Consider the following 27555-nt stretch of genomic DNA (forward strand, 5'->3'; position numbering starts at 1 on the left):
ACCACTGCAACATCGTGCTGCCCTATGCTGTACTTTTTATAAGGTTAATTTTGGTGCATCCCTAAATGCAAATTTTTGTAAGTGCCACATTGTAACTACATGGAATCAGTATGTAAGTACGTTGATGCATCATTGCCTTTTTTGGCACTACTGCTATATTCTCCCACCCTATGCATACTTGTACCATTATCTCTTTCTTGTTCCCTGAATCTTTTCCACTTATAATTAACTGCATCTAATTGTAATGGATCTTAATCTCTGTGTAGGTATTTATAGCAGAGAAACCGTAGTGCTCCCGGTTTAAACTCTGAGACTTTGGAATCAGCTCACTATAAAAATGTCTTTACCACTTTGTGTCTGGAGACTTTTAATTCCGTTCACCTTTTCTAGTAAGACTGTGAACCAAGTTAATATGCTGATTATTTTATCCAGTACTTAAGACTCAAGACGTTTTGACTCAAAAATGCTAAGACTCAAGACTTTTTCATTCCATTTGACATCAAATGGCAATAGATTTCCAATAAACTTATTTTATTTTGTTTTATAGATAGGTAATGAATCATTTTCTATACCATTTCAACTTTATGTCTTTTCATGGTATTCAACACCGTTCTTGTAGCATGGGGTTCATTTTGCAGGCAGTCTACACTTTTGTTCTTTGCACAAACGCAGCAAGGAAGCAGCTCATGGAGAAATGCTAATAAAACCAGGCTAATTATGGTGAGAACGAACAGCAGTAAAATGGTAAAGAAAGCAATCTTCCAGCTGTCATGAAACAGCTGCATCTGCTGAACTTGAAATTCAGTGTCTTGATAGGTAGATGTAGGATTGTTGATCAGGTACCAAGTTTGACTAAAATTATAGGCTGCCATGTTTGAAATTAGATAATCAGAGCTCGTCTACAGTTCAGGAATGCAGACCTATAAAAAGATAAAAAATATAGTGGGGTTACCTGTAGTGACAGTTATTGCTTATTGTATACTGTAACTTTAGGTCCTGGAAAATCCCGCACTCCTTCATGAGCATTAAACCGGATGACCAACACTAGTTCATAGATATCATAGAATTTACAGTGCAGAAGGAGGCCATTCGGCCCATCGAGTCTGCACCGGCTCTTGGAAAGAGCACCCTACCCAAGGTTAACCCCTCCCCCCTATCCCCATAACCCAGTAACCCCACCCAACACTAAGGGCAATTTTGGACACTAAGGGCAATTTATCATGGCCAATCCACCTAACCTGCACATCTTTGGACTGTGGGAGGAAACCGGAGCACCCGGAGGAAACCCACGCACACACGGGGAGGATGTGCAGACTCCGCACAGACAGTGTCCCAAGCCGGAATCGAACCTGGGACCCTGGAGCTGTGAAGCAATTGTGCTATCCACAAGGCTACCGTGCTGCCCCAGTGGCTGGGTCACTGTCTGTGCGGAGTCTGCATGTTCTCCCCATGTCTGCGTGGGTTTCCTCCGGGTGCTCCGGTTTCCTCCCACTAGTCCCGAAAGATGTGCTGTTAGGTCATTTGGACATTCTGAACTCTCCCTCTGTATCCGAACAGGCGTGGAATGTGGTGACTAGGGGCTTTTCACAGTTCAGTGAGGGATGTAGAAGAACACGCCAGGTACAGACCTGATAATGAGATGCTAACCCAGTAAATTACTACGTGAATGCTAAACAGCCGACGCAGCATAACTTTGAGAGCTAAGAAATCATCAAAGTTCTGCAGTTTAGTCACTTCCAATCTCAAACGGTGTTGGATAATTAAACAACTAATGGGAGTGGCAGCCTCATGGAAGACTCCTTCCTCAAGTACAGCAGAGCCTAACATGTGAATTCAAAAGATTATGCTGAAGTATTCACAACAATCTTCAGCTGGATGTGCTGACGGGTTATCTTTCTTGGATTCCTCTTGAAGTCTTTACTGTGCTCACCCCAGTCCAACGCCGGCATCTCCACATCAGGTCTGCATAGAACAGCAGTTCAGGGTAGCCCCGAGACTGGAAGAGTCTGACAGGTGTTCCACATGGATGAGTGCTGGGATCACTTGTCCAAAATTTATTTGATTTGGATTCTTGCATTGGAAGCAGAAAAAATCGAATTGAAGGGAATAACTGAAGAAAGTGGGGTAAAGTACAACTTTATTAAACTTGCAAGCTGGGAGAATAGACCAATAAATTTCAGTGTATGTTTTGATAGGAAGAACAAGGATACACATTCATCTTAGAAATTTAGTCACATACACAAACATACAAAGCAGGAGCAAGACTAGACCACTCAGCCCCTCGAGTCTGCTCTATCGTTCAATGACAACATGGCTGATGTAATTGTGGCCTCAACATGGGGCAGCATGGTAGCATAGTGGTTAGCACTGTGGCCTCACAGCGCCAGGGTCCCAGGTTCGATTCCTGGCTGGGTCACTGTCTGTGCGGAGTCTGCATGTTCTCCCCATGTCTGTGTGGGTTTCCTCCGGGTGCTCCGGTTTCCTCCCACTAGTCCCGAAAGATGTGCTGTTAGGTAATTTGGACATTCTGAACTCTCCCTCTGTATCCGAACAGGCGCGGAATGTGGTGACTAGGGGCTTTTCACAGTAACGTCATTGCAATGTAAGCCTACTTGTGACAATAAAGATTACTATTATTAAACTCCACATTCTGCCTACCCCAATAACCTTTGACTCCCTTGTTAATCAAAAGTCTGTTTGAAAAATATTAATTGACTCTGCGACCACTGCTTTTCGGGGAAGGAAGTTCCAACGATTCACAACCCTCTGAGGGAAAAAATAATTCTCCTCATCTCCATCTTAAATGGGAGATCCCTTATTTTTAAACCGTGTACCCCAGTTCTTCTCTCTCCCACAAGGGGAAACACCCTTTCAGCTTCCACCCTGTCAAATCACCTCAGAATCTTAGTGTTTCAATAAGGTTACCACTCATTCTTCTAAACTCCAATTGGCTCAGCCTGCCCTTCCTTTCCTCAGGAAATAACTCCCATCTTGGGTATTAGTGAAATGACCTTTCTCTGAATTGCTTCTAATGTTTTTATATTCTTTCTTAAATAAGGAGGCCAAAACTGTCCAAAGTATCCTTAAATGTGATCCCAGCAATGCCCTGTACAGGTGGAGCAAAACATCCTTACTTGTTGATATTCCATTCTCTTTGCAATAAATGACAACATTCCATTTGCCTTCCTAATCACTTGCTCTACTTGCACATTAACCTTTCTTGATTCATGCACCAGAGCACCCAAATCCCTCTGTACCTCAAAAGTTCTGCAATCCGTCTCCACTTAAATAATATGCTGCTTTTCTTTACTTCCTGCCAAAGTGGACAAGTTCATATTTTCCCACATTATTCTCATCCATCCATCAAATTTTGACCACTCGCTTTATGTCCCTTTGCAGAAACTTTGAATGCTGGTCACAACTCACTTCCCTGCATATCTTTGTGTCATCAGCAAATTTAGCAATTGGCGCCTTCATCCAAGTCATTGTAAATAGTTGAGACCCCGGCAGTAATCCCTGTGGCACTCCACTTATTACATCTTGCCAACCTGACACAGAACATTTATCCCTACTCTTTACTTTTTCTCAGCATCTAATCATCTATCCATGCTAATATGTTACCCCTCCACCATGAACTGTAATTTTCCTAATAAACCTTGTGGAAACTTGCCAGATGCCTTCTGGAAATCTACGTACACCGGATCCACAGGTTTCTCTTTTTTGTTTTTATTTCCGACTTCCAATGTCCACCGTATTCTGCTTTCGATTACCGTAAGTCTGTGGTCCTCTGGTTGCTGGCGTTTCCTGCCATAGGAAAAAAAAATCATCTTTGCCCAATCAAAATCGTTCCATGATTTTCAGTATCCCATTTAAACTTCTGCTGTAAAGAGTAGAAACCCAGTTTATCTGGATCCTCATAATTGTATCCTTGGTGCCATTCTAATCTGCTCTGTATCTTCCTCAAGGCTTTAACATTCTTACCAAAATGTTGTCTTCACAATTGGATGCATTATTCAAGCTGGGACTTGACCAGTGATTTTATAAATGCTTAATGTAAATTCTAGGCTTTGTTTATTTCTTACACTTGTCTTTAGAATAAGAGCTTACTTAGTTGCAAGACATCAGGCCATAAATGTTTCTTTAACATATGCTTTTTAAAGTTGATCACATATCTGCAAATTTTCATCATGCGCTAAGAAAAAGTAAGCATGTTCTGCAGGGTTTTTTTTTTGCAAACCTATATTAGACCATAGGAAATGCAAGCAGGAATAGGCCAGTCTAAGCCTGTTCCTGCTATTCAGTAAATCATGGTTGATCTTCCACCTTAGCTAAACCTCCATGCACTATCTCCCTATCCCTTGAATTTGGTATCCAAAAATGTGCCGATCTCTGACTTTAGTATTCTCAACAAATATCCTCGCACAAATGCAATTGCTTTTATTTTAAGAGCTATAAACACATGATGTTCAAGGTATTTAACTAATTTATTTTAAATAGATTAACACCTCTATTAAACTAGCAAAAATTACGTGAGAATGTGTTACATTTTCGGATGCTAATCCTTGCAGTGTAATTTCACATTCAATCATTTTGCGACTGCCAATCCCAGTATGCAGCCTTTGTTCATCCTTCCATTTCAGCAGCCTTGCAGATTATGCTGCAGGACCCAATCGGCAGTATTTCATACAATCTGTTTGTCATTTTTAAAGGCCACAAGCCAGCCCTTTAATTCCTGATTGTTGCTCTCAATAGGAATTCAAAAGTGAATAGCATTCATTTGTTCACTTATTTATGATGCTGTCAATCACTGATGCTAAAAATTAATCCTTCATCTAGGAATTACCAATCATATAAGTAAATGGAAGGGCGCCACAGGCCTTTTTTTAAAATTTGAGGTATTCGGGGATAATTTCACAAGATTTCATACTGACACAGGAGCTTCAACAAATGATTCCTTAAATACCTTTCTCTTTGTCAAATGCCATACTTTTTATCTACTGGCTTCTCAATAAATCCTGAATTTGAAAAGAGAACACATACCTTTCTGGCAGGAGGAGCAGTAAGATGTTCTTCTGGCAGGAAATACTGTAATGAGCACTGTAAACCTTTCAGCCTATTGCTGAAGACAGGAAGGTGGAACTTGTCTGCTATAGGCCAGCGATAACATATATTCATTGGTATTGATGTTTTTGCACCTTGAATAAGTTTTTTTTAAATTATATCTTTATTCTGGTTAGTAAGCTTTATCATCTACCCATTTCTGCTGCTTTTACATTGTATGTTCCTTCCATCTCCCAACTTGCATTGCTGTCTTTTGGTTTTCTGTCTGTATTCTGTTTGCCTTTTTCACCTCTTGTATTTCTCTCTTTCTGGCATGTCCTGTCCTCTCGAGCATCACTGCCTTCTGATTAATTTTCTCTTGCTTCTCCCCTTCCCAACAGTGGTAGGCATTGAGACTGTTCTGCCATTCAGTTAGGTTACGATGGATCTGTATCTTAACTCCATCTACCCACCTTGTCCGTAAATCGTAATGCCCTTTTCCTTGAGCATTGGAAAAGGCCCTTTAGTCCTCTCGTGTCTGTTCAACCAATCAGGGAGATAACAGAAAATATGAGCAGTAGTAAGCCATTTGGCCCTTCGAGCCTGCTCTGCCATTCAATATGATCATGGATGATCATCCAACGTGTTCCCACTTTCCCCTCCCCATATCCCCTTTAGTCCTGCGACAAATGTTGGAATTTTTTATATAGTTTGTATTATATATGACTGTTGCAGTGATGTTATTAAATGCCTAGGTTAAGGTGTATATAAATATATATCTGTTACAGTAATATTTTTAAAATCCTGGTTTAACATACAGGCAGACTTTGTGTCTGCAGGAGGTGCAATTAAGTTGTAAAAGTGCTTTCATCATTTATTCCAACCACATATATTGTTTCCCTATAGAGATAATGACATTTTGTTTATAGAAAGAAGAGTCCCTGGGGTTTAGATAATTGAGAGGTTGTGGTTATCCTCAGAAAGATGGTCATAACCCAGTTAGTGGGATAGAGATTGTAACTAATGGGAGGAGCCAGGTCTGCAGCAGGCAGTTTAGTTTTAGTTTTGCTGGGAGATTGGACCTGAGCAGCAGCTTTTGCAAAAGGCTGTCAGGTTAAGCAGTAGTCTGACCCCGACAAGAATCTGCAGGCTGTTTCCTGACAGGATCTCTCTTCATGCAGTATTTCTAAGAAAGCTCTGTTCAAGTGTACATCAGATAACCTTGGGCGGGATTCTTCAGAAACCGGCCGGGGGGGGGGGGGGGGGGGGGCAACTCCGGCGGGAAGGAGTGGCGTGAACCACTCCGGCGTCGAGTGTCCCGAAGGTGCGGAATCCTCCACACATTCAGGGGATAGGCCGGCATCGGAGTGGTTTGCACTGCGCCGGCCGGCGCGCAAGGAGCTTGGCGCCATGCCAACCGGCGGCGAAGGGCCTCCGCCGGCCGGCATCATTGCAGCGCATACGCAGGGGGTGTTCATCTCCACGCCAGCCATCGCGGACCGTTACAGCAGCCGACGCGGAGGAATAGAGTGCCCCCACGGCACAGGCCCGCCCGCAGACCGGTGGGCTCCGATTGTGGGCCAGGCCACCATGGGGGCACCCCCCAGGGCCAGATCTCCCCACGCACCCCGAGGACCCCGGAGGCCACCCACGGAGCCAGGTCCCGCCAGTAAGTACCTGTTGTAACATACGCCGGCGGGACCCGCTGAAAACGGGCAGCCACTCGGCCCATTGTGGGCCGGAGAATCGCCAGGGGGGGGGGGCGCTGCCAGCGACCGGCGCGGCGCGATTCCCGCCCCCGCCAAATCTCCGGCACCGGAGAATTCGGCAGCCGACGGGGGCGAGATTCACGCCGTCCCCCGCCGATTCTTCGACCCAGCAGGGGGTCAGAGAATCTAGTCCCTTGTGTTTGCTAACAGTATTTGCCAGTGGCTTTTGGCCTGTGATAGATTTTGCTTGATTGGAGATACGGAAGGTATGAGTTAGAAGAAAAATATTTCCTTTTATTGTTAAAAATTGCTTAACCGTTAATAATTGCTTAACCGTTAATTGTAAGCTTTTTTCTATTATATTACGGTAGTTTAATACTGTGTTGATAATGAAGTTTGTTTCAATATAAAAGATACCCATTGGTCAGTGGAATCACTCCTGGAGCAAAGTATCCTTTCTTCATAGTTTTAAAAATTAAAGAAGGTATTTGGGTTTGCTGTCTGGTATCCTGACAAATGTTGGGATCTTATCCGGGATCTTAACAAGCCCAAGGAATTATATCTTAACACCTTCTTGAAAACATACAACTGGGTGAAGAAATGTCTCCATATCTCCATCCTAAAAGGTTTACCCCATATCCTTAGACTATGATCCTTGGTTCTGGACACCCCACTGTTGAGAACATCCTTCCTGCATCTACCCTGTCTAGTCCTGTTAGAATTTTATAGATTTCTATGGGATCCCCCATACTCTTCTGACCTCCAGTGAATGTAATCCTAATATCAGGCCCTCCATCCCAGGAATCAGTCTAATAAACTTTCCAAGCACTCCCTCTATAGCAAAAGCAGCCTTCCTCAGACAAGGACCATAACGGCACACAATATTCCAGGTGTGGCCTCCCCAAGGTCTTGTATAATTGCATCAAGCCATCCCTGATCCTGTACTCTAATCCTCTTGCTATGAAAGCCAACAATTTGGAGATATTAGATTGAGTCCCCTCATTAAAATCATTAATATATATTGTGAATAGCTGGGGTCCTAGCACCAATCCCTGTGGTACCCCACAAGTTACTTCCTGCCATTCGGAAAGAGATCAGTTTATTCCTACACTTTGTTTCCTGTGTGTCAACCAGTTTTCTATCCATCTCAATACACTACCATTCTCCCCTCCCCCCCCCCCCCCCCCCCTATCCTATGCGCATCAATTTTACACGCTAATCTCTTGCGTAAGACTTTGTCAAAAGCCTCCTCAAAGTCCAAATAAATTACATCCACTGGCTCCCCCTCATCAACTTTACTAGTTACATCATTGAAGAATTCCAATAGATTTGACGCGCATGCTTTGCCTTTCGATAATCCATGCTGAATACCACTGTTTTCCAAGTGCTCTGCTATAAAATCTTTGATAATGGACTCTAGAATTTTCCCCATTACCGACTGGTCTAATTCTCTGTTTTCTCTTTACCTCCCTTTTTAAATAGCGGGGTTTCATTCGATACACTCCATTCTGTAGAAATATTTTGTGTCTGTAGAATCTTGGAAGATGACCACCAATGCATCCACTATTTCTAGGGCCGCTTAAGTACTCTGGGATATAAATTATAAATCCGGCCCTGGGGATTTATAAGCCTTTAATCCCATCAATTTTCCTAGCACCATTTCTCAACTAATATAGATCTTCTTCAGTTCCTCCTTCTTTAAACCCTACATCCCCAACATTTCTGGTATGTTACTTGTGTCCTCCTTTGTCAGACATTTTCATGTTCCCCATTAAAAATTCCCCTGTTTCTGACTGAAAACATTTGTCTTCACAAATCTTTTTCACTTCACGTACCTACAGTAACTTTGACAGTCCGTTTTTAATATTCCCCGCAAGCTTACTCATATTCTCTTTTCCCTTTAAACAATCCCTTTATCCTCCTTTGCTGAATTCTAAACTGCTCCCAAACTCCGGTCTGTTTTTTTTCTGGCCAATTTGTATGCCTTTTCATTGGATCTAATACTTTCTCTAATTTCCCTTGTAAGCCATGGTTTGGCCACTTTTCCCATATCAATTTTGTTGTTGTTCACCCATGCGCTCATTGAATGTTTGCCATTGCCTATCCGCCATCATCCCTTTGAGTAGCGTTTCCCAATCCATGGCCAACTTGCGCCACACACCCTCATAGTTTCCTTTATTAAGATTCAGGATCCTGGGCGGGATTCTCTGATCCTGAGGCTAAGTGTTGACGCTGTTGTCGACGGCGTCAACATGCCCTCAGGAGCAGTGATTCTGACCCCAACAGGGGGCCAGCATGGCACTGGAGCGACCCTAGAAGGACAAGGGTGGCAGACTCAGTGGGAGCACCACTAACAGCAAGTTCCCCTCCAAGCCCCACACATAATGACTCGGAGCTATGTCACTGTTCCTTCACTGTTACCGATTCCCTTCCTAACAGTATTTGGGCATACCTACTGGACTGCAGAGATTCATGTAGATAGCTCACCACCACTGTCTTGGGTAATTCGGAATGGGCAACAAATGCCGGCCATGCCAGTGATTCTCAGATGGCATGAAATAATTTTATTTTTTTTAAATGTAGGAATCCTCCAGTAAAACTACCAAACTTCAAAAAAAGTCCCAACAGCTCAGCAGGAATTTTTTGTTTTGGTTTAGAAATCAGCAACATAGAAGAATGCTGGAGTTGTTTTGTAACTTCTTGAAAAAGTGTTTTATAATTTACCCTCGTCTTTTACAGAAAATGGATCTTTCGCCTATCGAGCGCTTCCAGGGAGTGCTGGGTACAAGTTTGGAGTGCTTGCTAAAATAGTTAACTACATGAAGGTAATTTACTTTCATATCTTTCTACTGGGACTAGTAATCAACTTTCATCATTTAGTCAAAATAGGCAATGAATATTGAAGTTTCCACGTTTTTGTAGAGATAGTGGGAACAAAAATTAATTGACAGCTGCCAAGTTCCTGTGTTTATCTCAGAGAAAAGTCTTCTCCAGATTAGTTGCAAATGAACTTTCTGAATGCTAACTGCCTCAACTTTGGTACTTCTGTCACCTCATTACTTCTGCAACTGCCAATTTGCAGAACCACACCCTCGCGTCTAACTTTGATGTCCCTGTCCCCAGCAAAACATTCACTCTGATTAATCTACCGGGATGGCGTGCATCTCAACTCACTCACATCTAAGGGGCACAGACTTGATCTGTTGTGCACTGGATATGAAGTCCTGGCAGACTGCATGCGTCTTTACCAAAACTGCTGATCATTGTAGAGAGCCAAAGATGATCCCTGGCTTCTTTTCTCTGCCATCAATTTATCATCTTAAACTTCTTTCCAACACTCCCTCTGACCCTACCTCAAACAAATGAATGAAGTTCATGGACAAATTCATTTAAGACCATTTGTGTGCTCTGCCTCTGTTAATTTCCCCCCATCTGTGAACCATGCTGATGGCATTGTAAATGGGTTCCTCATGGGAAACTGTTTCTTTTGCTTCAAAAGGTGTTATTGGTGACCATTTTGTCAAAAAGAAATTGCCCCATAATTCTTATAGATCATAGAATTTACAGTGCAAAAGGAGGCCATTGGGCCCATCAAGTCTGCACCGGCCCTTACAAAGAGCACCCTACTCAAGCCCACGTATCTACCCAATCCCTGTAACCCCCACCGTTGTCGGATGGTGGTCATTGCCTGGCACTCTGTAACACAAATGTTCACCTGCCACTTCTCAGCCCAAGTAAAATAAAGTTCCAAAGTGCCATATTGGACTCAAAACATTAACTCTGCTTCTTTCTCCACAGATGCCGTCAGACCTGCTGAGTTTTTCCAGCATTTCTGTTTTTATTTCAGATTTCCAGCACCTGCAGTGTTTTGCTTTTATCACTTGTCAGCCCAAATCTGGATATTGTCTAGAGGCCGCAGTGGCCTGGAATGGGCCACTTTATTATTAGAGGACTTGTGAATGGCGCCCAACATCAAAAGATTATAAGTAGTCAGTCCCCTTCCAACGTAATTGATGAAGTAATCAAAAATGTTTTGATTAAAAGGAACTCTGACAAACTATTCTTCTGTCCTTACAAGCTACTTCCCTTCTCAAATGTTGCTGACTATATTGTGTCCTCCCAAATATATACCTGTAACTTCAATCATATTTTTGGTCCCTGTCATAGGTTTAAAATGCCCCAAATCATAAAAACATCCTATGTGACTCTGATGCATTCTCCCTTGTTGACCTCTGCATGGTTATTCGCACCAACCATTCACCTCCAATGCCTTTCCTTTGTCCAGTTCAGTGGAATTACCCTCGGTTGGTTACGCTCTTACCTATTGAACTGTAGCTAGACAATCTTGAATTGGCTAGGGTTTAGAGAGCCCCAAAGTGTATCATGGAGTTCACCTGACCCACAGCTTTGAACAGGTTGCGGTTTTGGGGAAACACACGGGCCTACTCTGCGGGTGTGATGCACCAGAAATCTACAGCACTTTTAAATTAAAATGTTTATTTATGAAATCAGTTAACACTTTATAAACCCACAGTAAACATCTTAACAACTATCAACACCAATAAATCCCGCAAAGAATACAGTACTTTCTAAGTAACTCTTAATCTTTCCTTGCAACATCCATAAGACAAAGAGAAGCCTCTTTACAGAAACACATCAGGTTTGAATTCTCTACTGAGAGCAGTCATCACTCTGAATTCACCAAATGATCTAGAGATAGTCTTTAGATGGCAGAGAGATCAAAATTACACCTTCTTTGGCTGGCTGCAGCTCCAACACTAAAACGAAACTTTAAAAAACACAAGACACACCCAAGCTTTTCCTCAAAGCGAAACTAAAAAGCAGAGCCAGAGCTCAGCTCCACCCACACTCTGACATCACTGCAGCCACTTGAGCAGACAAACATTTCTTAAAGTGACATTCCCATGACCATCTCCAGCCCTGGCTTCTGTTTGCACCCAGCATCATTGTATTCCCACAAGGCTCTAGTTTCTATCCCCTTTGTCATGTCACCTATCTCTGTTCTCCTTTTACACACTGTTTTACAACCCTTTCTGCTGCCCTGACTTGTTTTGACTTTGCTTACTTACACACCTCCCCTCCCTTTGCCTCCCTACCTACACTGATGACTGTGTCTTCAGTTATCAAGCCCCTGTTCTCTGGAATTTCCTCCCAAACCTCTTTGCCTCTTTATCTCCCTGTCGTCGTCTTCTTAAAGCCTATCTCATTTAATAACGTTTGGTTATTCCTTCTCGTATCCTTTTTTGTCTGTATGTCTGTTTATATTTGGTCAAACATCTGTAAATCATCCTGAAATGCTTTTTTCTATGAAAAAGGTGCTACATTAGTAGCACAACAATAAATTATTTTCAGCAGAATTAATTTGGTAAACATTTGTTGAGAAATGTTTAATCTTTTCCCATTCATTCAATGAAAAATGTGCGGTGGCACAGTGGTTAGCACTGCTGTCTCACAGGACCAGGGACTCTGGTTCAATTCTGGCCTTGGGTGACTCTCTGTTTGCTCGTTCTCCCCATGTCTGCATGGGTTTCCTCCGGGTGCTCCAGTGTCCTCCCACAGACAAAAGATGTGCAGGTTAGATGGATTGGCCGTGCTAAATTGTCCCGTGTCTAGAGATGTGTAGGTTAGGTTAAGGGGTTATTGGGGTAGGATGGGGAAGTGGGCTTGGGTGCAGTACACTTTCAGAGGGTTGCTGCAGACTTGATGGGCCAAATGGCCTCCTTCTGCATTGTAGGGATTCTATGACTGTTTTCCAAATCGTGGGTGAGAGGGGAGAAGAAAGAGCTATGTTGCCTTTAACTATTTGTGTAATCTAGCAATCGCACTGGTGCAACGTGTGGGGTGGGGGTGAGGGTGGCGGGGGACATTTACTATACTGTTAACAGCAATCTTGTTAACTGTGACACAACACAAGAATTTCCATTTTTGTACCTTTTTCTCTTTAGCAATTCTCTTTTCAAGCAATTTTTCTTTGCCCATTTTATAGTCATTATTTTTCAAAGTTTGAAAGAGTTTACTCTTATTCCTAAATTGCAGTTACTTTAATGAGTACAACAAGGATGCTGGGGACTAGAGGAACTTTTATTTTGTTGTGAAGTTTCAGGTAGCATAGTGAGTTGCAGAGTAATAATTCTGTTCTTCTCAAACAAGAGGAAAAATTTGCTTTGTGCAGCACGTGGGACAAAACCACTTTATTAAAAAAAATGATCCTCAATGAGGATGGATTAATATACACTAACTAGTAGCTTGTCACCAAACATAGGAAATTCTACAATTAAACTAATGAGCTTGATATTACTTGCTTTAGCATCCTATGCAAGATTAAATGTCTCAAAGCTAATAATTCTCTGGAAAAGAATGATATAATCTTACTTACGGAATCGTTGTGACAAAATCAGTCAACCGAAGTCAGGAAGTTATTGAACACGGGGGTCCCACTGGATAGAAAATGACCAACGGTAAATAGTAATTTTCAAGAAAGGCAATTTATTGATATTTTAATTTGAGCTCAATTTGTCATCAATTATCTTATCAATCAGGATTGTCTGTGACCAGTATGAGAAGGAATGTTGAGTTTGATCAGAGTTTAACATGGAATATAACACACTAGTTACACAGCAAAGGCATACACTATGACAAGTAGCAAGTCCATGTCGGGCAAGTTGGCATGTGAGAACAGCTGGTCTTTGCCCTCAGTGCATCATGTCTTCATGACTTCTCAAAATATCGAAGAGTTTTGGATCAAAGTCAGCCTATTTCCACCCATGGGTGTTTCTCCACTGTCTGCTGCAATGGCTTCCCCCAAAAATCTATCCTTCATATTTTTTTTTTAGGGGTAGCCTTTCGTGTTATATTGGCAGGACTTAATTGTCCTGTAAAAGCTGTTCTTTAATAGCATGTCAAAACTATAGAAATAAAGCCCTCCCATATTTTATCCATCTTCTGTGAACGTTTAGAGCCTTTATATGTACATTCTATCCTTTACATCATCTTCCCGTATCTCCGCCTGTGCCATTCCCCATTATCGGTTCCACAACTCCCTCGAAACATCTCATATCCGTCCTTTTTTGTTTTTGCCTGTTATGTTATTTATGCTTGAGGATAAGCCCTGCTGATAAAATGTTAATAAGCTGTTCACCCAGTTCCAATTTCTTAACAGACTGTTGAACCATGGAGTGATTCCTAAAGTAACTTCTATTTTGCATCCAGATGCTAACTTTGCATTGCAGCAAGCATCATAATTAAACAGAGTTAACTAAAAATCCTTAACACAGCTTTAAAGAATGTTATGAATTTAATTAATTGTGTCCCTTAGATTGTATGAGTAACTCCTCTTAATAAACCTCTCATGTTTGAAAGAATCAAGTATGGGCACCTCCATACCTTATCTCTTTGCAGCTTAACAAAGAAATATAAAAGTGAAGAGATTTGAGACCAGACAAATTGCTGAAGAAAGATAAATTCATCGAGAAATAGTGCAGATTGCATTGGGAACAAAAGGATGATTCTCTGGACTGGATCGCTCGCTCTCTGGCTCTCTGCCTCTCTCTGCTCTCTGGCTCTGTCAGAGTTTTATTTGCAGTAGCTTTACCCTTTTTGAGAAAGTGATGGGCTGCCTTCTTGAACCTTTGCAGTCTATGTGGTGTAGGTACTTCCACATTGATGTGAGGTAAGGAGTTCGAGGATTTTTCCCAGTTGTGAAAGCAAAATGGCTCTACATGGCCAAGTTAGGATAGTGTGCAATTTGGTGGGGAACTTGATTATGTTCTTATGCACCTGTTGCCATTGACCTTCTATGTACCTGTTGCCATTTACCTTTGTAGGTGGTGGTAGAATTCGCGGGTATTGTGATGCTGGCAAGAAGAAGCTTTGGTGTCTTGCTGCAGTACATTGTGTTAGTAGTATATAGAATTCTGGTGATTGAGGAAGTGGACATTTAAGCTGGTGGTTGAGGTGCTAATCCTGTGGACCTCCTATCCTAGGTGGTATCAGGTTTCCTGGATGTTGTGCAGTTGTACGAATCCAGGAAAGTGGAAAGCATTCATCGCAGTCGAATATGTGTTTTGTAGGTCATAGAGGAGTCTTGTGGTGCAGTTGTGATGTCCCTACCAGTGAACCAGAATCTCCATATTTCGAGACATGCCTCAGGAACTGATGCTCAAGGAAGATGCATTCATAACTCTGCGGTTTGAGTATCAATGCAAATCCTTCTAATACACACCAATAGAAAATGGAAATAGCGGAAGAGATACCTGGTCTGTGAGTGATGGAAAGAGTGTTGGAGCTCCTATCATCACTATGTTTAACTCCAGACTACAACATTGTGTAAAAGTGTAGTCACATCAACTCTGACTCCAAGCGAACTGTAACACTACCACCACCAGGTAGTAGGGAGGAAACTGCAATCATCAAGCAAATTCACTATTTCTGTTCACTTTGATGGAGGGGAGGTCATTGATGAAAAAACCTGAAGGTAATGGGAACTAGGATGCTATTGTGAGTGACTCCTGTAAGATGTTGTAGAACTTTACCACAACCATCTTTTAGGACGCCAGATACATCAGATTCTTCCCAAGCCTCATTTCCTTCAGTTTACCTGGGACTCCTTTGTGCCACACTTAGCCAAATAACATCTTGATGTCAAAGACAATCGCTCTTTCCTCACCTCTGGAATTCAGCTCTATATTTGGACCTAGACTGTTGTGCAGTCTTTAGCCAAATGGTCTTGATGGAACTGAAACTGAGTTTTGATCATCAGGTTAGGATTATAGAATAGAATAGCACAGCACAGAAGGAGACCGATTGGTCCATCAAGTCTGCACTGGAATATTACTAGGTAAACTTCAATCTTTGTTATTTTGCTGGTGATTTAGAGATGATGGATAGTCGGTAATTGCCTTGCTTGGATTTATTCTTTTTGTGGACAGAAAATAATATGTTAGTGTTGCAGTCACACTGCACAGTAGCTAGTTATAGAACACACACCTTTTTGCACCACACCAGATATTTTCATGGCTTTATGGATTTTACTGTGGCCAGGGCATTCAGTTGTTTTTCATACCATGTGGAATGAATTAAAATGGCTGAAAACTGGCATCTGTGATGGTGGGGACCTCACATCTGCTGAGGTTTGTGTTAAGGAATGTAGAACGAAGGGGCTGTGGGCTGATGCCCTAAGTAGGGTAAACTCATCGTCCTCGTGTGCCAGGCTAAGCCTGATACAATTTAAGGCGTTACACAGGGCGCATATGACTGGAGCACGGCTCAGTAAATTTTTTGGAGTAGAGGATAGGTGTGCGAGATGCTCGAGAAGCCCAGCGAATCACACCCACATGTTCTGGTCATGTCCGGCACTACAGGGGTTTTGGGTGGGGGTGACAAAGGTGCTTTCGAAGGTGGTGGGGGTCCAGATCGAACCAAGCTGGGGGTTGGCTATATTCGGGGTTGCATAGGAGCCGGGAGTGCAGGAGGCGAAAGAGGCTGATGTTTTGGCCTTTGCGTCCCTAGTAGCCCGGCGCAGGATACTGTTGATGTGGAAGGAAGCCTAGCCCCCGGGTGTGGAGACCTGGATAAATGACATGGCAGGGAAAAGGCAGGAAGGAAGGTGGTACATCCTGTGCGCAGAGGCACCCATCCTAAGATGGAACGGATTAAGTTCGTCCTAAGGGGATCGGCTCAAGGGTTCACCAGGCGGTGGCAACCGTTCGTCGAATACCTCACAGAAAGATAGAGGGAATGGAAAAGAAGAAGACAGCAGCAGCAACCCAGGGGGGGGGGGACCAGAAGGACTCTCAGGGATGTTAGTGTACATGTATAATATGTATAGGTTGTTGTTATAGGTAATTGTATATTGGACTGTTGAATTGTATTTTTGGAGAGTACTTATTTGGGGCAAGGCAGTTGCCATTTAGTTTTGTTTTTTAATTTTGATGTTTATATATTATTTATTTCTTGCTTAAAACTGGCCATTGTTAGTTATATTGTTATATTACTGTGTAAAGGATACACAATGTACTGTCATGGTTGGCCAAAAATTTTGAATAAAATATATTTTAAAAAAAAAGGAATGTAGAACGAAGGGACCATTGAGCCAAGATTAAATGTGAGAGATTTAGAACCGAGAGCAAGTGGGAACTTCTTTCTGCATAGTTGTGAGGCTTCAAAGTTCACTTCCAGGATTAGTGGTTAAGGTAGAAACTATGTCAACAGTCAAACTGAGTTTGGATTGCTGGGTGAAGGGTTATTAGTTATAAGTAGATATGACCAGGAGTATTTTCTCAATGAAGGCTAAATGTTGTCACAGATTTGTTGGGCCATGTGGTCTATTTTCATGTTGCAGCTCCTATCCACTTGTACCTAGTTTAATCTTTATGTTTTTATGCAGACTCGCCACCAGCGCGGAGATACCCATCCACTGACACTGGATGAAATTCTCGATGAGACGAAACTCCTGGATATCGGTATGAGACAGAAACAATGGTTGATGACTGAGGTGAGATATTTATATAATTATTATTTGACAAAATACTTAAGAATGGATGGAGGAGTGGGAACCCTACCGCTTAACCCAAATGTATAGTTGAACATAGGGCGCAGAAAGAAAAAAATCTTGAATTTATATTGTGCCTTTCATGACCTAAAGCATTTTACAGTTAATTCAGTACCGTGTTATAATGTAGAAAAATCCGTCAGCCAATTTGTGCATGATTAAATCGTGCACAAATACCAGCAGATCAATAATCAGTTAAATTATTTTAGTGTTGCTGATTGAAGAATATATATTAGCTAAGACATTCCGAGAACTCCCTTGCTTCAAATCAGGCAATGGGAACCTTTACATTCAATTGAGAAGGCAGACTGAGTCTGAAGTTTTTTTAATTTGTTCATGGGACATGGATATTGAAGGCTGGGCCAGCATTTATTGTCCATCCCTAATTGCTCTTGAGGGGCCAGTTAAGAGTCAACCACGTTGCTGTGGATCTGAAGTCACATGTGGGCCAGACCAGGTAAGGACAGCAGATTTCCTTCCCTTAATTAGTGACATTAGTGAACCAGATGGGTTTTTATGACAATTGACAATGGTTTCATGGTCATTATTAGACTTTTAATTCCAGATTTTTATTGAATTCAAATTTCACCATCTACATTGACTGAGTTTGAACCTGGGTTGCCAGAGCATTACTCTGGGTCTCTGGTCCAGTGACACTGCCACTGTACCACCGCCTCCCCCTTTTCATCCAAAAGACAGCACCTCCCTCAGAACTGCATTGAAATGACAGCTGCAATATGTACTCTAGTCTCTGAAGTGAGTTTGAAAATGGGGGTAGGCCTTTCTATTCTACCACTCGGTTAGATCATGACTGAACTGTATCTTAATATCATTGACCAGCCTTGGTTCTGTACCATTCGTGCCACTTGCCTAAATAAACATCAAGTGGGGCTGGATGCGAGGTTCCGGGGGTGGCGGCAGGCGGAGATAGAATATTTTAGGGATTTGTTTGTTGGAGGGAAGTTTGCAAGCTTGGAGAAGCTGGAGGGGATTTACAGTTGTCGAAGGGGAATTGATTCACGTATCTGCAGGTTAGGTACTTTGAGGAAGAAGGTGGCTTTGTTTACAGCACTGTCACTCCCGGAGCTGCAGGACAAACTGCTGTGTGAGAAGGAAATAGGAGAGGGCAAAGTCTCGGGTGCATATGGGGAGCTGTTGAAGAGAGTGAGTGCCCAGTGGAGGCGGTCAGGCGTAAGTGGGAGGAAGAGCTGGGTGGGGCTTTGGGGCTGGCGTGTGGAGTGAGGCTTTGCGGAGGGTTAATGCATCCTCGTCGTGCGCAACACTAAGTCTTGTCCAGTTCAAAGTGGTACACAAGGCCCACATGACAGTTTCCAGGATGAGTCGGCTCTTTCCAGGGGCGGAGGATAGGTATGAGCGGTGTGTGGGGAGGCCAGCAAACCATGTCCACCTGTTTTGGGCGTGTCCAAGGCTAGGAGGATTTTGGGCAGGCTTTGCAGAGACAATGCCGAAGATTTGGGGGGGTAACAGTAACTCCGAATGGCAATATTTGAATTGTTGGAGGATCTGGGGGTGCAGGTGTAGAGAGAGGCCGATGTGTTGGCCTTTGCCTCTCTGATAGCCCAATTCTGTTGTGCTGGTGGGACTCAGAGCCGCCGAGTGTAGGGGTATGGGTGAGCAATTTGGCAGTGGTCCTGCACTTAGAGAAGAACAAGTTCGTCATCAGAGGTGCAGAGGAGGAGTTCCACCTCGAGGCAGATGCTGTTCATCGACTTTTTAAGGAGCATTGAGTCTTCAGCGGGGTGGGAGGATTTCAGTTCCTGTTTGGGATGGAGGTTTGGGTTAAAAGTTTAAAAAGGGGGGGTCAGGCGCTGGGGTGGCAGCGGTAGAGTTGGAGGGGAAGATTTTGTGACAGTATGTAAGGATGTCATGGCTGTTTACTGTTGCCACAATTGTTTTTTGTTTTCTTATTTGTTATGTATATATTTGAAAATGCCTCCAATAAAATATTTTTTTCTATATCAAGTAGTCTCAGAAAATGCTGGAAATCCTCAGCAGATTTGACAGCATCTGTGAAGAGAGAAATAAGAGTTAGCATTTCAGGTCAATACCATTTCATAAGAACATCGACTCTGTTTCTCTCCTGCAAATGCTGCCAGACCCACTTGATATTCCTAGCAATTATTGTTTTTATTTCAGATTCCAGTATCTTCAGTACTTTTTTTCTGTATCTATTGTCCTCTGTTCAACTTTTTGTAATAGTTTTTTGGGTGTATGGCTCTGAATTTCCTCTACCCTTTGATGAAGAAGTGCATCATGCCATCTCCCTTGAATGATCTATCTCTAGTTTTAATATTATTCCCACTTCTTCTGGACTTCCCACCAGAGGAAAGATATTGGAGAAAAACTACCAAATCCTTTAATCACCTTAATTATTTAAATTAACTCACCCCTTAAAATTCTAGGGCTGGATTTTTTTGGAATAGGAGGGAGGAGAGTGAAGAGGGAAGAAATGTACTGCTAGCGCTCCCAGAATAAAAGTTGGTCAGAAATGAAGTTGGTCAGAAATGGCACAGCTTTGAAGAAGGCCTCCCCAGAATGATATATCCTGCGAGTCTGCTTACATGCTGAGGGTTGGACTTCTGCCCCTCAATGAAAGAAAGTCCTGCTCTCTTGAGCTGCTATCTAATTTAATTACAGTCTTGCGCACATAGCACCACCAAAACTCAGTAGTGGGTGCAGCTGGGACTGTAAGCAGCCCAGTGAAGAAGTGTCATGGATGCCGCATACAGGTAAGCCCTGGGATCATTTGGGTGGAGGAGCCTAGGGAGGGAGTTGGGGGCAGAGGTTTGAAGGCCAGGCATGGAGGAACAAAGGTACGACCTCTGGAGGTGAGATGATCTTAGGATGGGTGCCTCTGCGCACAGGATGTACCACCTTCCTTCCTGCCTTTTCACCAACTTCAGTGAAAAAAATGTTCTTCCCTCTCTCACCTTCAACAGGCCAACATATTACGGCACTGGAAGTGTATTGAGAACTTTAAGTGAGCAGTAATAGGCCTAAAGGTGGGCGGGGCTAGTGTATCCCACCTCTTTTTCCTCCTCCCCCTTCCTCCTCTTTCCCCCCCCCCCCCCCCCCCGCATTAGATTAGATCGCGGGTGGACGGGAAGGCAGTGAAACAACAGTGCTAACCACTGTGCTGCTGTGCCACCCACAGAGGTAGCCATTAATAATACCATGCAGCATGGGGGTCAGGGAGGGATGTTAGACGGTCAGAGGTTTTGTGCTTCCCTTTGTCAAAAGGAGCAGGAGATGGGTTTTGAATTGAGTGACAAGGGAGCCAAGGGTTTTGGAGGCACTGGCAGGAAAATGGAGTTGAGGCGAGTCAAATCAGCCCTAATCTTATCAAATGGCGGAGAAGGCTCAAGGGGCCAAATGATATATGATATACTCCTACTAATTCTTGTGTTCTTGTTCTTGTCTCGTGGGCTAGATTAGCTCAGAGAAGGAACGAGGGAAGATGGGAGAGGAAGTCAGAACGTAATCCATCAGAGTCAACATGGTTTTACGAAGGGTAAATAGTGCTCGACTAATTTGCTAGAGTTCTTCAAAGATGTAACAAGAAAAGTGGATAATGTGGACCCTGTAGATGTAGCTTATCTGGACTTCCAGAAGGCATTTGACAAGGTGCTGCACAAAAGTTTAATACACAAGATAAGATCCCACGACGTTTGGGGTAATCTATTAGCTTGAATGGTGGATTGCGTAACCAACAGAAAGCAGAGAGTGGGGATAAATGGGTATTTTTCCGGTTGGCAAACTTTAACTAGTGATGTGCCAGAGGGTTTGGTCCATGGGCCCCAACTATTTACAATCTATATTAATGATCTGGATACAGGGATAGAATGTACTATAACCAAATTTGCAGATGACACTAGTATAGATGGGAAAGCACGTTGCAATGAGGAAATCCGAAATTTACAAATGAATATGGATAAGTTAAGTGAGTGGGCCAAAATTTGGCAGATGGAATTTAACATGGATAAGTGTGAGGTTATCCATTTTGGTCAGAGGAATAAAAAGCAAATTATCTAAATGGAAAAACATCAAAATGCTTTGTGCAGAGGGATCTGTATAGGGCATAGATGAGACCGCATCTGGAGTACCATGCACAGTTTTAGTCCCCTTAGGGTAAGGCTGTTGTAAATGCATTAGAGGTGGTTCAGAGAAGGTTCACTAGATTGAATCCAAGGATGAAGGACTTGTCTTATGAAGGGAAATTGAGCAGTTTAGTCTTAACACACTAGAGTTTAGAAGAATGAGAAGAGATCTAATTGATATACAAGATGCTAAAGGCGCTTGACAAGGTAGATGTAGAGCGGATGTTTCCCCTTGTTGGACTAGGAAGAGGCCATAGTTTTAGGCTAAGGGATGCCAGTTTTAAAACCGGAATGAGGAGGAATTCCGTCACTCAAAGGGTCGTGAATCTGTGCAATTCCCCACCCCAGAGTGCAGTGACGCCAGATCACTTAAACAAATTTAAGTAGGAAATAGCCAGGTTTTTAATTAGCACTGGGTTGAAGGGTTATGGAGAGTGGGCAGGAAAGTGGAGATGAGACCAGCCATGATTGTATTTAATGGCGGAGCTGGCTCGGGGTGAATTGCCTACTCTAGCTCCAAGTTCTTAAGTAACCTGGAGAATGTTACACGTTCAGGATTGGAGAGGGGGAAGCCAAAGGGGAGGTTTGGCTTGTTGGGCAAGGGAGGCGATCGCTGCAGCTGAACGGATGTCACCTTCTTTGTGTTGTAGAAGACCATGAGTTATTCAAACCTGTTGGAAGTGAAGTTGAGAGGGATAAAGAGGAGGCGTTTAAGGAAAAGGATTGTAGTGAAGAGAATAATCAGGTTATCGTTTCATTTCAGAATTATCCCAGAACAATGAACAGCTTTGACAGAGAGGGCATTACCCAGTGGTGATGCTTTAAGTGGCCCAGCAAATTGCTAAACCAGTTGTCAGACTCCGTGAGAGTGAATGCTGGATAATAGTTTTATGGGAACATCATCAAAGATGTCCTACAATTGACCTGACTGGTAGCTGCAGGAGGAGTATCGTGAATAGAGGGCCAAAGGCTGGACAATTGGTAATTTGAAAATACTGTTGGAGGTGATTTAGGGGAAAGATTCTTTCAGTATCAGATGCAAAGGAAATCTGGAGAGGAAATGGGAATATGAATGGAAAGGGATAGAAAGAAATGGCCAGCAATGGCATTTGCTCTGACACAATGTGAGTACTGCCATGTTGAGATGACAAAGCTAAAATGTCCTTCCTCACTCTTAATGCTAGATGAAGTGAATGGACAAAATTGGGGCAAATGGACTTCAATATAGGCAAATGGTGGGTCGTTATAAATAAATAATCTTTATTGTCACAGGTAGGCTTACATTAACACTGCAATGAATTTACTGTGAAAAGCCCCTAGTCACCACATTCCAGCACCTGTTCGGGTACACAGAGGGAGAATTCAGAATTCTCAGCTGGCACGGGAATTGAACCTGCGCTGCTGGCCTTGTTCTGCATCACAAACCAGCTGTCTAGACCACTGAGCTAAACCAGCCCTTAACACTGCAATGAAGTTACTGTGAAAAGCTCCTAGTCGCCATATTCCGGCGCCTGTTCAGGTACACGGAGAATTCAGCATTCTCAGCTGGTACGGGAATTGAACCCGCGCTGCTGGCCTTGTTCTGCATCACAAACCAGCTGTCTAGCCCACTGAGCTAAACCAGCCTTAATGTGGACCTAAAAAAGATAGAACAAATACTTCCTAAATGGTGAAAAGTGAAGGTCCAAAGAGACTTGGGGGACCATGTAAACATTAAAATGTCATGAGCAGGTACAGGAAATAATTCAAAGACTTGGTCTTTTATCTAGAGGATTTGAATGTATAGATGTAGAAGTCATAGAATCATAGAATTTACAGTGCAGAAGGAGGCCATTCGGCCCATCGGGTCTGCACCGGCTCTTTGAAAGAGCCCCCTACCCAAGCCCACACCTCCACCCTATCCCCATAACCCAGTAATCCCACCCAAAACTAAGGGCAATTTTAGACACTTAGGGCAATTTAGCATGGCTAATCCACATCTTTGGATTGTGGGAGGAAACCGGAGAACCCGGAGGAAACCCACGCACACACGGGGAGAACGTGCAGACTCCGCACAGACAGTGACCCAAGCTGGGAATCGAACCTGGGACCCTGGAGCTGTGAAGCAATTGTGCTAACCACCATGCTACCGTGCTGCCCATTACAGATCCCTGTAGTCATGCTACAGCTTTACAGATCCCTGGTTAAATTGCACCTGAAGTACTGTGTTAAGTTCTGGGTATTTTTGGCACCTTAGGATATAGAATCCCTACAGTGCAGAATGAGGCCATTCAGCCCATCGAGTCTGCACCGACCCTCTGAAAGAGCCCCACCCTATCCCCATGACCCAGTAACCTCACCTAACCTTTTGGACACTAAGGGGCAATTTTAAGATACCCAATACACCTAATCTTCACATCTTTGGACTGTGGGAGGAAACCAGAGCACCCGTAAGAAACCTTAGAGTGGACTTCCGGGTGCGGCGATGACCAGCTGAGTCGCACGTTTCGGCAGCTCCCGGTGAAACGGACTTTTGGGCTCTTGATAGGAGCCCCAACGGCAATTTTGACGGCTAAAAACACTGTGCGGTAAACCAGAAGGGAATCCCCCCTGGATACGGATGAAAAAAGAAGGAGAAAGTGGCCGGATTGCAGTGGATCCTTTAGAACAGCGGCAAGGAAGGCAAGCAAAAACCAAGATGGCGTCGGAAGGTGGCAGTTTAACATGGGGCCCTGAACAACAAGAGTTCTTGAAATGCTGTGTGGAAGAGCTCAAAAAGGAAATGAAGAAAGAGCTGTTGGCCCCGATACTACAGGCAATCGAAGGGCTAAAGGTGGACCAAAAGACCCAGGAGCGGGAGCTTCGGGTCGTGAAGGCAAAGGCAGCCGAGAATGAGGACGACATACAGGGCCTGGTGGTGAAGACGGAGACGCATGAGGCACATCAGAAACAATGTGTGGAAAGGTTGGAGGCACTGGAGAACAACGCAAGGAGGAACAACCTGAGGATTCTTGGTCTTCCTGAAGGTGCGGAGGGAGCGGACGTCGGGGCATATGTGAGCACGATGCTGCACTCGTTAATGGGAGCGGAGGCCCTGGCGGGTCCGTTGGAGGTGGAGGGAGCATACCGAGTGATGGCGCAAGGACCGAGAGCAGGAGAAATTCCCAGAGCCATAGTGGTGAGATTCCTCCATTTTAAGGATAGAGAAATGGTCCTTAGATGGGCAAAGAAAACTCGGAGCAGTAAATGGGAGAACGCGGTGATCCGCGTTTATCAAGACTGGAGTACGGAGGTGGCGAGAAGGAGGGCGAGCTTTAATCGGGCCAAGGTGGTGCTTCATAAAAAGAAGATAAAATTTGGAATGCTGCAACCGGCAAGACTGTGGGTCACATATCGAGGGAGGCACCACTACTTTGAGACGGCGGATGAAGCGTGGACTTTTATTGTAGAAGAAAAACTGGAATGAGCGGGTTATTAAAAAGAACGTTTGAACAAAGTGGTGGGGCGAATGTGGGGGGCGAAGAGGGGGGTTAAAAAGGGGGGAAAGAGGAGTTTTATGTACTAATCCTGCGATGTGGTAACTTTTCTCTCTTCCACAGGTGGTGATGGGGGGAGGAGGGGAGGTGGAGGAGATGGGGCGTTGGCCATTGGGGGCGGGGCCAAGGGAGAAGCACGGGCTTGGTTCCCGCGCTATGATAATCATGGCGGGAATAGAGAAGAAGGAAGGAGGGGGCGTCGCACGGTGCGAGCCGAGGTCACGGGGGGAAGCCGAGGTCGGCCAGAGTTTGCAGACTTCTGGGAGCAACATGGGGGGAGTAATTACGCTAGCGGGGGATCTAGCGGGGGGGGGGGGGGGGGGAGGGGAGAATTACTGGGTTGCTGCTGCTGGGGATAGGGGAGAGCTGGTATGGGAGTGGATGGGCGGGGGGGCACCGCCTGGGGGAGATACAGCTGCGTGGGAACCGGGTGAGGAGCTGGAAAAAGGGCATGGCTAATCGACAAGGGGGGGGGGGGGGGGGTGTGGTAGGAAGCCCCCCAATCCGGCTGATCACGTGGAACGTGAGAGGGCTGAACGGGCCGATTAAGAGGGCACGGGTACTCGCACACCTTAAGAAACTTAAGGCGGATGTGGTTATGTTACAGGAAACGCACCTGAAACTGATAGACCAGGTTAGGCTACGCAAAGGATGGGTGGGGCAGGTGTTCCATTCGGGGCTAGATGCGAAAAACAGGGGGGTGGCTATATTAGTGGGGAAGTGGGTAATGTTCGAGGCAAAGACTATAGTGGCGGATAACGGGGGCCGATACGTGATGGTGAGTGGCAAACTACAGGGGGAGACGGTGGTTTTGGTAAACGTATATGCCCCGAACTGGGATGATGCCAATTTTATGAGGCGGATGCTAGGACGCATTCCGGACCTAGAGATGGGAAAGCTGATAATGGGGGGAGATTTTATTACGGTGTTGGAACCAGGGCTGGATAGGTCGAAGTCCAGGACTGGAAGGAGGCCGGCAGCAGCCAAGGTACTTAAAGATTTTATGGAGCAGATGGGAGGTGTGGACCTGTGGAGATTTAGCAGACCTAGGAGTAAGGCGTTCTCGTTTTTCTCCTATGTCCATAAAGTCTACTCTCGAATAGACTTTTTTGTGCTGGGAAGGGCGTTGATCTCGAAGGTGAGGGGAACGGAGTATACGGCTATAACCATTTCGGATCACGCTCCACACTGGGTAGACTTGGAGATAGGGGAGGAAACAGGAGGGCGCCCACCCTGGAGAATGGACATGGGACTAATGGCAGATGAGGGGGTGTGTCTAAGGGTGAGGGGGTGCATTGAAAAGTACTTGGAACTCAATGATAATGGGGAGGTCCAGGTGGGAGTGGTCTGGGAGGCGTTGAAGGCGGTGGTTAGAGGGGAGCTGATATCAATACGGGCACATAAAGGGAAGCAGGAGAGTAAGGAACGGGAGCGGTTGCTGCAAGAACCTTTGAGGGTGGACAGACAATATGCGGAAGCACCGGAGGAGGGACTGTACAGGGAAAGGCAAAGGCTATATGTAGAATTTGACTTGCTGACTACGGGCACTGCAGAGGCACAATGGAGGAAGGCACAGGGTGTACAGTACGAATATGGGGAGAAGGCGAGCAAGTTGCTGGCACACCAATTGAGGAAAAGGGGAGCAGCGAGGGAAATAGGGGGAGTGAGGGATGAGGAAGGAGAGATGGAGCGGAGAGAGTGAATGGAGTGTTCAAGACATTTTATAAAAAATTATATGAAGCTCAACCCCCGGATGGGAGGGAGAGAATGATGGGCTTCTTGGATCGGCTGGAATTTCCCAAGGTGGAAGAGCAGGAAAGGGTGGGACTGGGAGCACAGATCGAGGTAGAAGAAGTGGTGAAAGGAATTAGGAGCATGCAGGCGGGAAAGGCCCCGGGACCGGATGGATTCCCAGTCGAATTCTATAGAAAATATGTGGACTTGCTCGCCCCGGTATTGACGAGGACCTTTAATGAGGCAAAGGAAAGGGGACAACTGCCCCCGACTATGTCTGAAGCAACGATATCGCTTCTCTTAAAGAAGGAAAAGGACCCGCTACAATGCGGGTCCTATAGACCTATTTCCCTCCTAAATGTAGATGCCAAGATCCTGGCCAAGGTAATGACAATGAGAATAGAGGAATGTGTCCCGGGGGTGGTCCACGAAGACCAAACTGGGTTTGTGAAGGGGAGACAGCTGAACACAAATATACGGAGGCTGTTAGGGGTAATGATGATGGCCCCACCAGAGGGGGAAACGGAGATAGTAGTGGCGATGGATGCCAAGAAAGCATTTGATAGAGTGGAGTGGGATTATTTGTGGGAGGTGTTGAGGAGATTTGGTTTTGGACAGGGGTATGTTAGATGGGTGCAGCTGTTGTATAGGGCCCCGATGGCGAGCGTGGTCACGAATGGACGGGGATCTGCATATTTTCGGCTCCACAGAGGGACAAGGCAGGGATGCCCTCTGTCCCCATTATTGTTTGCACTGGAAATTGAGCCCCTTGCGATAGCGTTGAGGGGTTCCAAGAAGTGGAGGGGAGTACTTAGAGGAGGAGAAGAACACCGGGTATCTTTGTATGCGGACGATTTGCTACTATACGT

General features: G+C 44.5%; 2 protein-coding genes across 7 annotated transcripts in view; one reads left to right on the plus strand and one right to left on the minus strand.

Moving 5' to 3' along the window:
• Positions 1 to 27555, plus strand: part of gtf2e2 (general transcription factor IIE, polypeptide 2, beta) — a 74342-nt gene that overhangs the window by 32443 nt on the left and 14344 nt on the right. For both annotated transcript variants that reach the window (XM_072495747.1, XM_072495744.1), the window contains exons 3-4: positions 9489 to 9574; positions 17155 to 17262. In XM_072495747.1, the coding sequence (XP_072351848.1) occupies positions 9489 to 9574; positions 17155 to 17262 (194 nt within the window). The remainder of the gene's footprint in view (positions 1 to 9488; positions 9575 to 17154; positions 17263 to 27555) is intronic.
• On the minus strand, positions 511 to 5101 carry smim18 (small integral membrane protein 18). 5 transcript variants are annotated; one of them, XM_072495748.1, is made up of 3 exons: positions 5041 to 5101; positions 3671 to 3804; positions 511 to 920 (listed from the first exon to the last, which is right to left on the minus strand). In XM_072495748.1, the coding sequence occupies exon 3, from the start codon at positions 870 to 872 to the stop codon at positions 567 to 569; it is 306 nt and encodes a 101-aa protein (XP_072351849.1). In that variant the 5' UTR covers positions 873 to 920; positions 3671 to 3804; positions 5041 to 5101; the 3' UTR covers positions 511 to 566. The 5 variants fall into 5 exon arrangements, with proteins under 5 accessions (XP_072351849.1, XP_072351850.1, XP_072351851.1 ...); XM_072495749.1 differs by having other exon boundaries at positions 3656 to 3804; XM_072495750.1 differs by having other exon boundaries at positions 3771 to 3804; positions 5041 to 5084.

The sequence above is a fragment of the Scyliorhinus torazame genome, chromosome 3 (assembly GCF_047496885.1).
Source record: "Scyliorhinus torazame isolate Kashiwa2021f chromosome 3, sScyTor2.1, whole genome shotgun sequence".
NCBI classification, from domain to species: Eukaryota; Metazoa; Chordata; class Chondrichthyes; order Carcharhiniformes; family Scyliorhinidae; genus Scyliorhinus; species Scyliorhinus torazame.

Bases quoted from the DNA above. Each gene is read 5' to 3' on its own strand.
- smim18 (XM_072495748.1), bottom strand. From the start codon at position 872: ATGGCAGCCTATAATTTTAGTCAAACTTGGTACCTGATCAACAATCCT.